Source organism: Pseudophryne corroboree, chromosome 2, assembly GCF_028390025.1.
Source record: "Pseudophryne corroboree isolate aPseCor3 chromosome 2, aPseCor3.hap2, whole genome shotgun sequence".
In the NCBI taxonomy this organism is placed as follows: domain Eukaryota; kingdom Metazoa; phylum Chordata; class Amphibia; order Anura; family Myobatrachidae; genus Pseudophryne; species Pseudophryne corroboree.
Window position 1 is genome coordinate 426916596 of NC_086445.1, and position 13480 is coordinate 426930075.

The following is a 13480-nucleotide window of genomic DNA, read 5'->3' on the forward strand; positions in this document are numbered from 1 at the left end:
TATTTGCCGGCTGGCATCTAAAATAAGTGCAATGTCCATTTCTGCCAGGAGAGGGTTATGGACTCGGCAGTGGACAGGTGATGCAGATTCTAAAAGGCACATGGAAGTTTTGCCTTATAAGGGTGAGGAGTTGTTCGGGGATGGTCTCTCAGACCTCGTTTCCACAGCAACAGCTGGGAAGTCTACATTTTCACCCCATGTTCCCTCACAGCCAAAGAAAGCACCGTATTATCAGGTGCAGTCCTTTCGGCCACATAAGGGCAAGCGGGTTAAAGGCGCGTCCTTTCTGCCCAGAGGCAGAGGTAGAGGGAAAAAGCTGCAGCATACAGCCAGTTCCCAGGAGCAAAAGTCCTCCCCCGCTTCCTCCAAGTCCACCGCATGACGCTGGGGCTCCACAGGCGGAGCCAGGTACGGTGGGGGCCCGTCTCAAAAACTTGAGCAATCAGTGGGCTTGCTCACGGGTGGATCCCTGGATCCTTCAAGTAGTATCTCAGGGGTACAAGCTGGAATTCGAGACGTGTCCCCCCCGCCGTTTCCTCAAATCTGCCTTGCCAACAACTCCCTCAGGCAGGGAGGCAGTGCTAGAGGCAATTCACAAGCTGTATTCCAAGCAGGTGATAGTCAAAGTGCCCCTACTTCAACAAGGACGGGGTTACTATTCCACAATGTTTGTGGTACCGAAACCGGACGGTTCGGTGAGACCTATTTTAAATTTGAAATCCTTGAACACATATATAAAAAAATTCAAGTTCAAGATGGAATCGCTCAGGGCGGTTATTGCAAGCCTGGACGAGGGGGATTACATGGTATCACTGGACATCAAGGATGCTTACCTGCATGTCCCCATTTACCATCCTCACCAGGAGTACCTCAGATTTGTGGTACAGGATTGTCATTACCAATTCCAGACGTTGCCGTTTGGTCTATCCACGGCTCCGAGGGTATTTACCAAGGTAATGGCCGAAATGATGATACTCCTTCGAAAGAAGGGAGTTTTAATTATCCCGTACTTGGACGATCTCCTGATAAAGGCGAGGTCCAGGGAGCAGTTGTTGGTCGGGGTAGCACTATCTCGGGAGGTGCTACAACAGCACGGCTGGATTCTAAATATTCCAAAGTCACAGCTGGTCCCTACGACACGTCTACTGTTCCTGGGGATGGTTCTGGACACGGAACAGAAAAAAGTGTTTCTCCCGGAGGAGAAGGCCAAGGAGCTGTCATCTCTAGTCAGAGGCCTCCTAAAACCAAAACTAGTGTCGGTGCATCGCTGCACGCGGATCCTGGGAAAGATGGTAGCTTCCTACGAAGCAATTCTATTCGGCAGGTTCCATGCAAGAACCTTTCAGTGGGACCTGTTGGACAAGTGGTCCGGATCGCATCTTCAGATGCATCGCCTGATAACCCTGTCTCCAAGGACCAGGGTGTCTCTGCTGTGGTGGCTGCAAAGTGCTCATCTTCAAGAGGGCCGCAGATTCGGCATACAGGACTTTGTCCTGGTGACCACGGATGCCAGCCTTCGAGGCTGGGGGGCAGTCACACAGGGAAGAAACTTCCAAGGGCTATGGTCGAGTCAGGAGACTTCCCTACACATAAATATTCTGAAACTGAGGGCCATTTTCAATGCCCTCAGTCAGGCAAAACCCCTGCTTCAAAACCAGCCGGTACTGATCCAGTCAGACAACATCACGGCAGTCGCCCATGTAAACCAACAGGGCGGCACAAGAAGCAGGACGGCGATGGCAGAAGCCACAAGGATTCTCCGATGGGCGGATAATCACGTGTTAGCACTGTCAGCAGTGTTCATTCCGGGAGTGGACAACTGGGAAGCAGACTTCCTCAGCAGGCACGACCTCCACCCGGGAGAGTGGGGACTTCATCCGGAAGTCTTCCAACAGATTGTAAACCGTTGGGAAAGGCCACAGGTGGACATGATGGCGTCCCGCCTAAACAAAAAGCTAGAAAGATATTGCGCCAGGTCAAGAGACCCTCAGGCGATAGCTGTGGACGCTCTAGTGACACCGTGGGTGTACCGGTCGGTTTATGTGTTCCCTCCTCTTCCTCTCATACCAAAGGTACTGAGGATAATAAGGAGAAGAGGAGTAAGAACTATACTCATTGTTCCGGATTGGCCAAGAAGAGCTTGGTACCCGGAACTTCAAGAAATGATCTCAGAGGACCCATGGCCTCTGCCGCACAGACAGGACCTGCTGCAGCAGGGGCCCTGTCTGTTCCAAGACTTACCGCGGCTGCGTTTGACGGCATGGCGGTTGAACGCCGGATCCTGAAGGAAAAGGGCATTCGGGAGGAACTGACTAAAGCTAGGAAAGAAGTGACCGCGAACCATTATCACCGCATTTGGCGAAAATATGTTGCGTGGTGTGAGGCCAGGAAGGCCCCAACGGAAGAATTTCATCTGGGCCGTTTCCTGCACTTCCTACAGTCAGGGGTGACTATGGGCCTAAAATTGGGTTCCATTAAAGTCCAGATTTCGGCTCTATCGATTTTCTTTCAAAGAGAACTGGCTTCACTGCCTGAAGTTCAGACTTTTGTTAAGGGAGTGCTGCATATTCAGCCCCCTTTTGTGCCTCCAGTGGCACCTTGGGATCTCAACGTGGTGTTGGATTTCCTAAAGTCTCATTGGTTTGAGCCACTTAAAACCGTGGAATTGAAATATCTCACGTGGAAAGTGGTCATGTTGTTGGCCTTGGCTTCGGCCAGGCGTGTATCAGAATTGGCGGCTTTGTCATGTAAAAGCCCTTATCTGATTTTTCATATGGATAGGGCAGAATTGAGGACTCGTCCCCAGTTTCTCCCTAAGGTGGTATCAGCTTTTCATTTGAACCAACCTATTGTGGTGCCTGCGGCTACTAAAGACTTGGAGGCTTCCAAGTTGTTGGACGTAGTCAGGGCCCTGAAAATTTATGTTTCCAGGGCAGCTGGCGTCAGAAAGACTGACTCGCTATTTATCCTGCATGCGCCTAACAAGTTGGGTGCACCTGCTTCAAAGCAGACTATTGCTCGCTGGATCTGTAGTACGATTCAGCTTGCACATTCTGCGGCTGGACTGCCGCATCCTAAATCGGTGAAAGCCCATTCCACGAGGAAGATGGGCTCTTCTTGGGCGGCTGCCCGAGGGGTCTCGGCTTTACAACTTTGCCGAGCTGCTACTTGGTCGGGGTCAAACACATTTGCTAAATTCTACAAGTTTGACACCCTGGCTGAGGAGGACCTAGAGTTTGCCCATTCGGTGCTGCAGAGTCATCCGCACTCTCCCGCCCGTTTGGGAGCTTTGGTATAATCCCCATGGTCCTTACGGAGTCCCAGCATCCACTTAGGACGTCAGAGAAAATAAGAATTTACTCACCGGTAATTCTATTTCTCGTAGTCCGTAGTGGATGCTGGGCGCCCATCCCAAGTGCGGATTGTCTGCAATACTTGTATATAGTTATTGTTTAACTAAAGGGTTATTGTTGAGCCATCTGTTGAGAGGCTCAGTTGTTATCATACTGTTAACTGGGTATTGTATCACGAGTTATACGGTGTGATTGGTGTGGCTGGTATGAGTCTTACCCGGGATTCAAAATCCTTCCTTATTGTGTCAGCTCTTCCGGGCACAGTATCCTAACTGAAGTCTGGAGGAGGGTCATAGTGGGAGGAGCCAGTGCACACCAGTTAGTCTAAAGCTTTCTTTTAGTTGTGCCCAGTCTCCTGCTGAGCTGCTATTCCCCATGGTCCTTACGGAGTCCCAGCATCCACTACGGACTACGAGAAATAGAATTACCGGTGAGTAAATTCTTATTTTCTAAACGGAATCTGGTAGGAGGGGCATAGAGGGAGGAGCCAGCCCACACTATCAATTTCTTAAAGTGTCCATGGCTCCTAGTGGACCCGCCTATACCCCATGGTACTAATGTGGACCCCAGTATCCTCTAGGACGTAAGATAAATTATTATTTATATTCAATCATTTTTTTATACATATTTTTATTGTTCATAAACATGTTAGATCATTCATTCTAATGGGCCCAGCCACTCTTTAAACACTAATGTAGTGATTCTACCACTTACTAAAAACTAGATGGAGATATCTTAAATGCTAAATTCATGACTTTAGAACTCTATAGGTTTACTTCTGAATGACTCATCCTCTAGGATGCTTTATTTTGACATAAGCCTACCCAACCTTTGCCTAGAAAGTCGCTCCTTTTGTGTCCTTTATTAATGAGTTTGCACACCAGTGACCTCGCTCATAGTCCAGTACCGAACACTGTACCCCATATTTGAGATTTGGTCTCTTTATCTGTACTGTTGAAAAATGTTGTTTCCATCACGTTATACAGAGTTCAAACAGTCCCTCTGCAGTGAGCACTGATCTGGCTGCAGATCCCTATAGACATGGTAGGACAGAGAGGAACAACACTTTAAACACTTACTGTAGATAACTTTGTAAAAAAAATCAGTTTTATTTCCTGAAAATTAAGTGTTTAAAAACAGTTATGTTGTCATATTACTTGGCACATTCTCTGCTGCTTATTACACAGTCACTGTGGAGGGATTTTTTGAACTCCCACTGTACAATGTTATGGTATACAGAAAGCAGTATGTGTGAACTATTGATTTTTTTCTTACTTAGTGTCAATGGATGGATTGATGAGATTCAGAGAGTGTATTGAAAGCCCTCAGAGTTTGGAGGATTTGCAGTATTATTTCAATGATCATGGAGAATTGAGGCATATCATTACTAAAAAACCTTTTGTCTACAATTACTACAAAAACGAACATGAGAGGAACCACAAACGTTACATAGCTCTAGGAGATATGATCACTCTGCATGTGTATGAGCGTCTGGAGGAAGACTGCAACCTTGAAAGAATTCCCATTCCAATTGATGCTAGTGATGAAGAACCAAAGTCTTTCTTTTTCATGAGCAAAGAAATCTCGAGTGTACAGTCAAACCTCTTTGTTCTACTTCAAGACAGTGGGGTAATAAGAGCTGGCCAGTGGAGCCAAAAAGTGATATTTCATCACTCTCTAACCAAAGGATCACAGCTCCTATATATTAAGGCTGCTTTAAGGGACAATGGCTCAGTAATTATCTTAAATCCTAATGACAATTTTGTTAAGATGAAAGAAGAATCCCAGGCAATGATCAAGAATGAAGAGGTCTGCTCTCCAGAAACCAGGGGTGCAGGTGATTTATATATAACTCCAAGGAAAGTTATTGTCCCCAAACGATGCAGCAGCTCTCCAGAGGAGCACACTAACTATGTCTGGGACCACTTTATTTCAAGGAGTGCTGCTAAGAATGTGTCATTTATTGCACATGGGTATGGTGGGTTAGTTTTTATGGACTTACTTTGTAAGAGAAGCAAAGAGGTCATGGCCAAGGTCAGTGCTGTGGCATTCATAGACTCGAGGCATCATACTCCGCACCAGACAACAACTGCACCTGAAATACAGACCTGGATACGGTCACATTGCCGGAGCTGGGTAATTAGCACCAAGCCTTTAGACAGACCTACTGGGTCATTGAGGAAACTAGATTGCCCAAAGGTATCTGCTGGAACAGAAAACCATGATCTTGTCCCCTCCATTACATTCCAATCTATTTTTCGATTTCTTAGCAGGTGCTCAAAGAGTCGTCGGAAATCAGTTCCACCACCGTTTACAGTGGTAACTAGAAGTACTACAAGAAATAGATCTTTATAAACAGGTACTGCCATAAAACAGTACATAAGTGAGGACCACTTTTAGGTAAATATTAGCAATATATTCGGAAAGAGATATTGAAACACAAATGGCATATTCTGGATCATATATGCAGAAAGAGTTAATACAAAATAAAATCTGTTCATCTTGATGATGGTTGTCCATTCCAGACCTTTGTTTATGCCATATACAGTTATATCAGCATATGTACATTGAAGGCAAACAAAGAGTTGAATGTAATTGTACTAATGTACTTTTTTTGCACGTGATTTTCAGAACATTTTTAATGCACAGACGGTTTTTTCACAACTAAAGTGTATGGTGACACTGGTGATAGGAGGTGCTAAATAAATAATTATTTGACTGGCTTTGATGCATATACTGGGGTTTTATTAAATGGAAAAATTCAAATGTGACTCTTGTTATTGTAGACATAAACAAATTTTGTTTAATGGGGATGTAGCTGGGATCCCGGCAGTCAGAATACCGACGCCGAAATCCTGACACCTGTTAGAATTCCGATGCCAGTGTCTCGACAGCTGGGATCACCAACGTAAGTATCCCGAGGAGATTAGGTTCAGGCTGTGGGTGGGTGTGTGTGTGTGTGTGGTGGTGGTGGTGGGGGGGGGGGGGGGGGTTGTTAGGGTCAGGCGAGGCTAGGGTTAGGTTACGGTTCTGGGGAGGGTTAAGAGGAGGGAGAGGATTAGACCCCTGTACGGATTTCACACTGTCAGGATTTTATAATATTCACTAATATCTATTGTTAAAAAAAAATAAAAAAATGCTGCTGCAACTTATAATTTAGACCCTTTCCCTACTGGTAACTTGGTTAATCTCTTCAGGGACAATTTTTTTACTTTAGAGATATATAATTTAAATAATTTTTTTAATGTATTTTATTGAAGAGATGTCAAATTAAGAAAATAATTGTTTTTTATATATTGACCGATTTTAGTTATAAATATTGGAGGAATTCATTAAACTGCAGTAAATTACCGTGCCTTAATCAATTAGACCCGATTAGCCCCGATAACTCCATTGAGCAATAAATAGTGGTAAAGTCCTGGGGGGGGTTTTTTGCAAAAACTTCTCGTAATCAATTGAGTACTCCCTATATATTCAAACTTTAAAAAAAAAAAAAGAAGAATTTACTCACCGGTAATTCTATTTCTCATAGTCCGTAGTGGATGCTGGGTACTCCGTAAGGACCATGGGGTATAGACGGGCTCTGCAGGAGACTGGGCACTCTTAAAAGAAAGATTAGGTACTATATCTGGTGTGCACTGGCTCCTCCCTCCATGCCCCTCCTCCAGACCCCAGTTAGGGAAACTGCCCGGAAGAGCTGACATTACTAGGAAAGGATTTGGAATCCAGGGTAAGACTCATACCAGCCACACCAATCACACTGTACAACTCGTGATAACTATACCCAGTTAACAGTATGAACAATAACTGAGCCTCTCTCAACAGACGGCTCATACAATAACCCTTTAGTTAAGCAATAACTATATACATGTATTGCAGAGAGTCCGCACTTGGGACGGGCTCCCAGCATCCACTACGGACTACGAGAAATAGAATTACCGGTGAGTAAATTCTTATTTTCTCTGACGTCCTAGTGGATGCTGGGTACTCCGTAAGGACCATGGGGATTATACCAAAGCTCCCAAACGGGCGGGAGAGTGCGGATGACTCTGCAGCACCGAATGAGCAAACTCAAGGTCCTCCTCAGCCAGGGTATCAAACTTGTAGAATTTTGCAAAAGTGTTTGAACCCGACCAAGTAGCAGCTCTGCAAAGTTGTAAAGCCGAGACCCCTCGGGCAGCCGCCCAAGAAGAGCCCACCTTCCTCGTGGAATGGGCTTTTACTGATTTAGGATGCGGCAGTCCAGCCGCAGAATGTGCAAGCTGAATCGTGCTACAGATCCAGCGAGCAATAGTCTGCTTTGAAGCAGGAGCACCCAGCTTGTTGGGTGCATGCAGGATAAATAGCGAGTCAGTTTTTCTGACTCTAGCCGTCCTGGAAACAAAGTTTCAGGGCCCGGACTACGTCCAGCAACTTGGAATCCTCCAAGTCCCTAGTAGCCGCAGGCACCACAATACAACCTATTGTTTCAAATGAAACGATGATACCACCTTAGGGAGAAATTGGGGACGAGTCCTCCATTCTGCCCTTTCCATATGGAAGATCAGATATGGGCTTTTACATGACAAAGCCGCCAATTCTGACACACGCCTAGTCCAAGCTAAGGCCAAAAGCATGACCACTTTCCACTTGAGATATTTTAGCTCCACGGTCTTAAGTGGCTCAAACCAGTGGGATTTTAGGAATCCAACACACGTTAAGATCCCAAGGTGCCACTGGAGGCACAAAAGGGGCTGAATATGCAGCACCCCTGTAGCAACGTCCGAACTTCAGGCAGTGAAGCCAGTTCTTTTTGAGAGAAAAAGGGATAGGGCCGAAATCTTGGCCTTTATGGATCCTAATTTTAGGCCCATAGTCACTCCTGACTGTAGGAAGTGCAGGAATCGACCCCCCCTGGAATTCCTCTGTAGGGCCTTCCCGGCCACACACCAAGCAACCTATTTTCGCCATATACAGTGAAAAAGTCTTGCTGTCACGTCTTTCCTAGCCTTTATCAGCGTAGGAATAACTGCATCCGGAATGCCCTTTTCCGCTAGGATCCGGCGTTCAACCGCCATGCCGTCCAACGCAGCCGCGGTAAGTCTTGGATCAGACAGGGTCCCTGTTGCAACATGTCCTGACTGAGAGGCAGAGGCCATGGGTCCTCTGAGAGCATTTCTTGCAGTTCCGGGTACCGAGTCCTTCTTGGCTAATCCGGAGCAAAGAATATTGTTCACACTCCTCCGTTTATTACAATTCTCAGCCCTTGGGTCTGAGAGGAAGAGGAGGGAATATATAGACCGACTGGAACACCCACGGTGTTACTAGTGCGACCACCGCTATCGCCTGAGAGTCCCTTGAACCAGCGTAAAACCTTTTTTATCTTTTTATTGAGGTGAGATGCCATGTAGTCCACCTGAGGCAGTTTCCATCAATTTGAAAAACTGCGTGAAGACTTCCTGATGAAGTCACCACTTTCCCGGGTGGAGGTCGTGTCCACTCCCGGAATGAACACTGCTGACAGTGCGCTTATTTGATTCTCCGCCCAGCGAAGAATTCTGGTGGCTTCTACCCTCGCCACCCTGCTCCTTGTGCCGCCCTGGCGGTTTACATGAGCCCCTGCGGTCAGAACCGGTTGTTCGCGAAGCAGGAACTCCGCTTGACTTAGGGCGTTGTATATGGCCCTTAGTTCCAGGATATTGATGTGAAGGCAAGTCTGTTGGCTTGACCACAAACCTTGGAATTTTCTTCCCTGTGTAACTGCCCCCCACCCTCGGAGGCTTGCATCCGTGATCACCAGGACCCAGTCCTGAATGCCGAATCTGCGGCCCTCGAGAAGGTGAGCACTCCGCAGCCACCACAGTAGAGACACCCTGGCCCTGGGGGATAGGGTGATTAACCGATGCATCTGAAGATGTGATCCGGACCACTTGTCCAGTAAGTTCCATTGTCCTTGCATGGAACCAGCCGAAGGGAATGGGCTCGTATGATGCCATCATCCTTCCCAGGACTCGAGTGCAGTGAAGCACTGACACCTGTTTTGGTTTTCAATAGATTCCTGACCAGTGTCATGAGCTCCTGAGCTCTCTCTATCGGGAGATAAACCCTCTTCTGGTCTGTGTCTAGGATCATGCCTAGGCGAGGCAGATGAGCTGTAGGAACCAACTGCGACTTCGGAATATATAGAATCCAGTCGTGTTGCCGTTTCACTTCCAGAGAAGGTGATACGCTGTCCAGCAACTGCTCTCTTGATCTCGCTTTTATGAGGAGATCATCCAAGTATGTGATAATAGTGACACCTTGCTTCCGCAGGAGCACCATCATATCCGCCATTACCTTGGTGAAATTGGTAATGACAATCCCGTACCGCAATTCTGAGGTACGCCTGATGAGGTGGATAAATGGGGACACGAAGGTATGCATCCCTTATGTCCCGATTCATTTCAGGCTTGCAATGACCGCTCTTAGCGATTCCATCTTGAACCTGAACCTTTTCAGGTATATGTTCAGGGATTTTAATTCAATATGGGTCTAACCGAACCGTCTGGTTTCGGGATTATAACATGGTCGAATAATAACACCCTCTTGTTGAAGGAGGGGACCCTTGACCACCACCTGTTGAAGATACAATTTACGAATTGCAGTTAACACTGGCTCCCTCTCTTGGGGGGAAGCCCGCCGGGTCCTCGGTGAGGGGGCATCTTCTCACAGTCCAGCCTGTATCCCTGCGATACAATTTCTATTGCCCAGGGATCTAACAGGGAGTGAACCCACTTGTGGCTGAACTTACGAAGGCGTGTCCCCACCGGGCCTAGCACCGCCTGTGGAGCCCCAGCGACATGCGGTGGATTTTTGTAGAGGCCGGGGAGGACTTCTGTTCCTGGGGACTAGCTGTGTTGTACAGCTTCTTTCCTCTGCCCCCGACTCTGACAAGAAAGGACGCACCTCAGACTTTCTTGTTTCTTTATTCGAAAAGCTGCATTTAATAATGTCGTGCTTTCCTAGGCTGTGCAGGAATATAAAGCAAAATATCAGAATTACCAGCTATAGCTGTGGAGACCAGGCCCGAGAACCTTTCTCCACACAATCCTCAGCCTTCCATATGCCTCTTAAGTCGGCATCATCTGTCCAATGTATATTCTACAGGACACGTCAAGCAGAAATCGACATAGCTTTTGTCTCTAGGACCCAGTATACTCATGTCCCTCTGGGCATGCTTTATAATTATATATCTATCACTTAAGACAGCATCTTAAAATATTTATATGCATACTAGGGTCTCAATCTCTGCTGATAAGGTACCTGTCCACGCTGCCACAGCGCTATAAACCCATGCCGACACAATCGCCGGTCTGGGTAGTATACTAGAGTGTGCACACTATCTGCAGGATCCCTGAGAATAGCTAGTGCAAACAGGACACCCAAGGGGAAGATTCTCAACACATCCTGGCCCTAGTGGGGAAAGGATACAGCCTGAGAATTCTCTTGTGGGAAGCTGCCGTCTCTTGTCTGGAGATTCCCGTTCTTTTTCCTCATGAGAGGAGGGAAATTTACCTCAGCATTCTTCCCCTTAACATGTGTACTCTCGTGTCAGGGACAGATGAGTCATCAGTGATATGCAAATCATCTTTTATTCCAATAATCATATATTGAATATCTTTTAGCCCTCTTGGCTGTAACTTTGCATTATCGTAGTCGACAGTGGAGTTAAACTCCGTGTCGATACTTTGTTATTTTGGATAGTGAACATAGAGAGACTCTGAAGGACTCTGTGACATAGGGACAGACCAGGGAAGATTTCCTTTCTGTTCCCTAACCTTTTGTGCAATAATTTTACCTCAGCACTTACACATATCCAAACAGGTGTCGGCGTTGTTGACGGAGACACCCTCCCACACACTTATCCGCTCTATCACCTCCTTAGAGGAGCCTTTTACCTCAGACATGTCGACACACGCGTACCGACACACCACACACACAGGGGATGCTCTATTTGAAGACAGTTCCCCCACCAGGCCCTTTGGAGAGACAGAGAGAGAGTATGCCAGCACACACCACAGCGCTATATAATACAGGGATGTACACTATACTGAGTGATTTTTCCCCTATAGCAGCTTATATACACAGTTTTTCGCCTAAATTATTGTGCCCCCCCTCTCTTTTTTACCCTTTGTGCACCAGGATACTGCAGGGGAGAGCCTGGGGAGCTTCCTTCCAGCTGAGCTGTGAAGAGAAAATAAGAATTTACTTACCGATAATTCTATTTCTCGTAGTCCGTAGTGGATGCTGGGGACTCCGTCAGGACCATGGGGAATAGCGGCTCCGCAGGAGACAGGGCACAAAAGTAAAAGCTTTAGGATCAGGTGGTGTGCACTGGCTCCTCCCCCTATGACCCTCCTCCAAGCCTCAGTTAGGATACTGTGCCCGGACGAGCGTACACAATAAGGAAGGATTTTGAATCCCGGGTAAGACTCATACCAGCCACACCAATCACACTGTACAACCTGTGATCTGAACCCAGTTAACAGCATGATAACAGCGGAGCCTCTGAAAAGATGGCTCACAACAATAATAACCCGATTTTTGTAACAATAACTATGTACAAGTATTGCAGACAATCCGCACTTGGGATGGGCGCCCAGCATCCACTACGGACTACGAGAAATAGAATTATCGGTAAGTAAATTCTTATTTTCTCTGACGTCCTAAGTGGATGCTGGGGACTCCGTCAGGACCATGGGGATTATACCAAAGCTCCCAAACGGGCGGGAGAGTGCGGATGACTCTGCAGCACCGAGTGAGAGAACTCCAGGTCCTCCTCAGCCAGGGTGTGCCCCTGACCAAGTAGCAGCTCGGCAAAGTTGTAAAGCCGAGACCCCTCGGGCAGCCGCCCAAGATGAGCCCACCTTCCTTGTGGAATGGGCATTTACATATTTTGGCTGTGGCAGGCCTGCCACAGAATGTGCAAGCTGAATTGTACTACACATCCAACTAGCAATCGTCTGCTTAGAAGCAAGAGCACCCAGTTTGTTGGGTGCATACAGGATAACAGCAAGTCAGTTTTCCTGACTCCAGCCGTCCTGGAAACCTATATTTTCAGGGCCCTGACAACATCTAGCAACTTGGAGTCCTCCAAGTCCCTAGTAGCCGCAGGTTCCACAATAAGCTGGTTCAGGTGAAACGCTGACACCACCTTAGGGAGAAACTGGGGACGAGTCCGCAGCTCTGCCCTGTCCGAATGGACAATCAGATATGGGCTTTTGTGAGACAAAGCCGCCAATTCTGACACTCGCCTGGCCGAGGCCAGGGCCAACAGCATGGTCACTTTCCATGTGAGATATTTCAATTCCACAGATTTGAGCGGTTTAAACCAATGTGATTTGAGGAATCCCAGAACTACGTTGAGATCCCACAGTGCCACTGGAGGCACAAAAGGGGGTTGTATATGCAGTACTCCCTTGACAAACTTCTGGACTTCAGGAACTGAAGCCAATTCTTTCTGGAAGAAATTCGACAGGGCCGAAATTTGAACCTTAATGGACCCCAATTTGAGGCACATAGACACTCCTGTTTGCAGGAAATGTAGGAATCGACTGAGTTGAAATTCCTCCGTGGGGGCCTTCCTGGCCTCACACCATGCAACATATTTTCGCCAAATGCGGTGATAATGTTGTGTGGTCACCTCCTTCCTGGCTCTGACCAGGGTAGGGATGACCTCTTCCGGAATGCATTTTTCCCTTAGGATCCGGCGTTCAACCGCCATGCCGTCAAACGCAGCCGCGGTAAGTCTTGGAACAGACATGATCCTTGCTGAAGCAAGTCCCTTCTTAGTATCTCTTGAAGTTCCGGGTACCAAGTCCTTCTTGGCCAATCCGGAGCCACGAGTATAGTTCTTACTCCTCTCCTTCTTATAATTCTCAGTACCTTGGGTATGAGAGGCAGAGGAGGGAACACATACACGACTGGTACACCCACGGTGTTACCAGAGCGTCCCAGCTATTGCCTGAGGGTCTCTTGACCTGGCGCAATACCTGTCCAGTTTTTTGTTCAGACGGGACGCCATCATGTCCACCTTTGGTCTTTCCCAACGGTTCACAATCATGTGGAAGACTTCCAGATGAAGTCTCCACTCTCCCGGGTGGAGGTCG

General features: G+C 47.3%; 1 protein-coding gene across 1 annotated transcript in view; it reads left to right on the plus strand.

Annotated features, from left to right (window-relative positions):
* LOC135025956 (putative protein ARB2BP) overlaps positions 1-6076 on the plus strand; it is a 44922-nt gene extending 38846 nt beyond the window's left edge. The window contains exon 2 of the mRNA XM_063953584.1: positions 4633-6076. Within this exon, the coding sequence (XP_063809654.1) occupies positions 4633-5708 (1076 nt within the window). The 3' untranslated portion in view covers positions 5709-6076. The remainder of the gene's footprint in view (positions 1-4632) is intronic.
* Positions 6077-13480: the final 7404 nt, after the last annotated feature.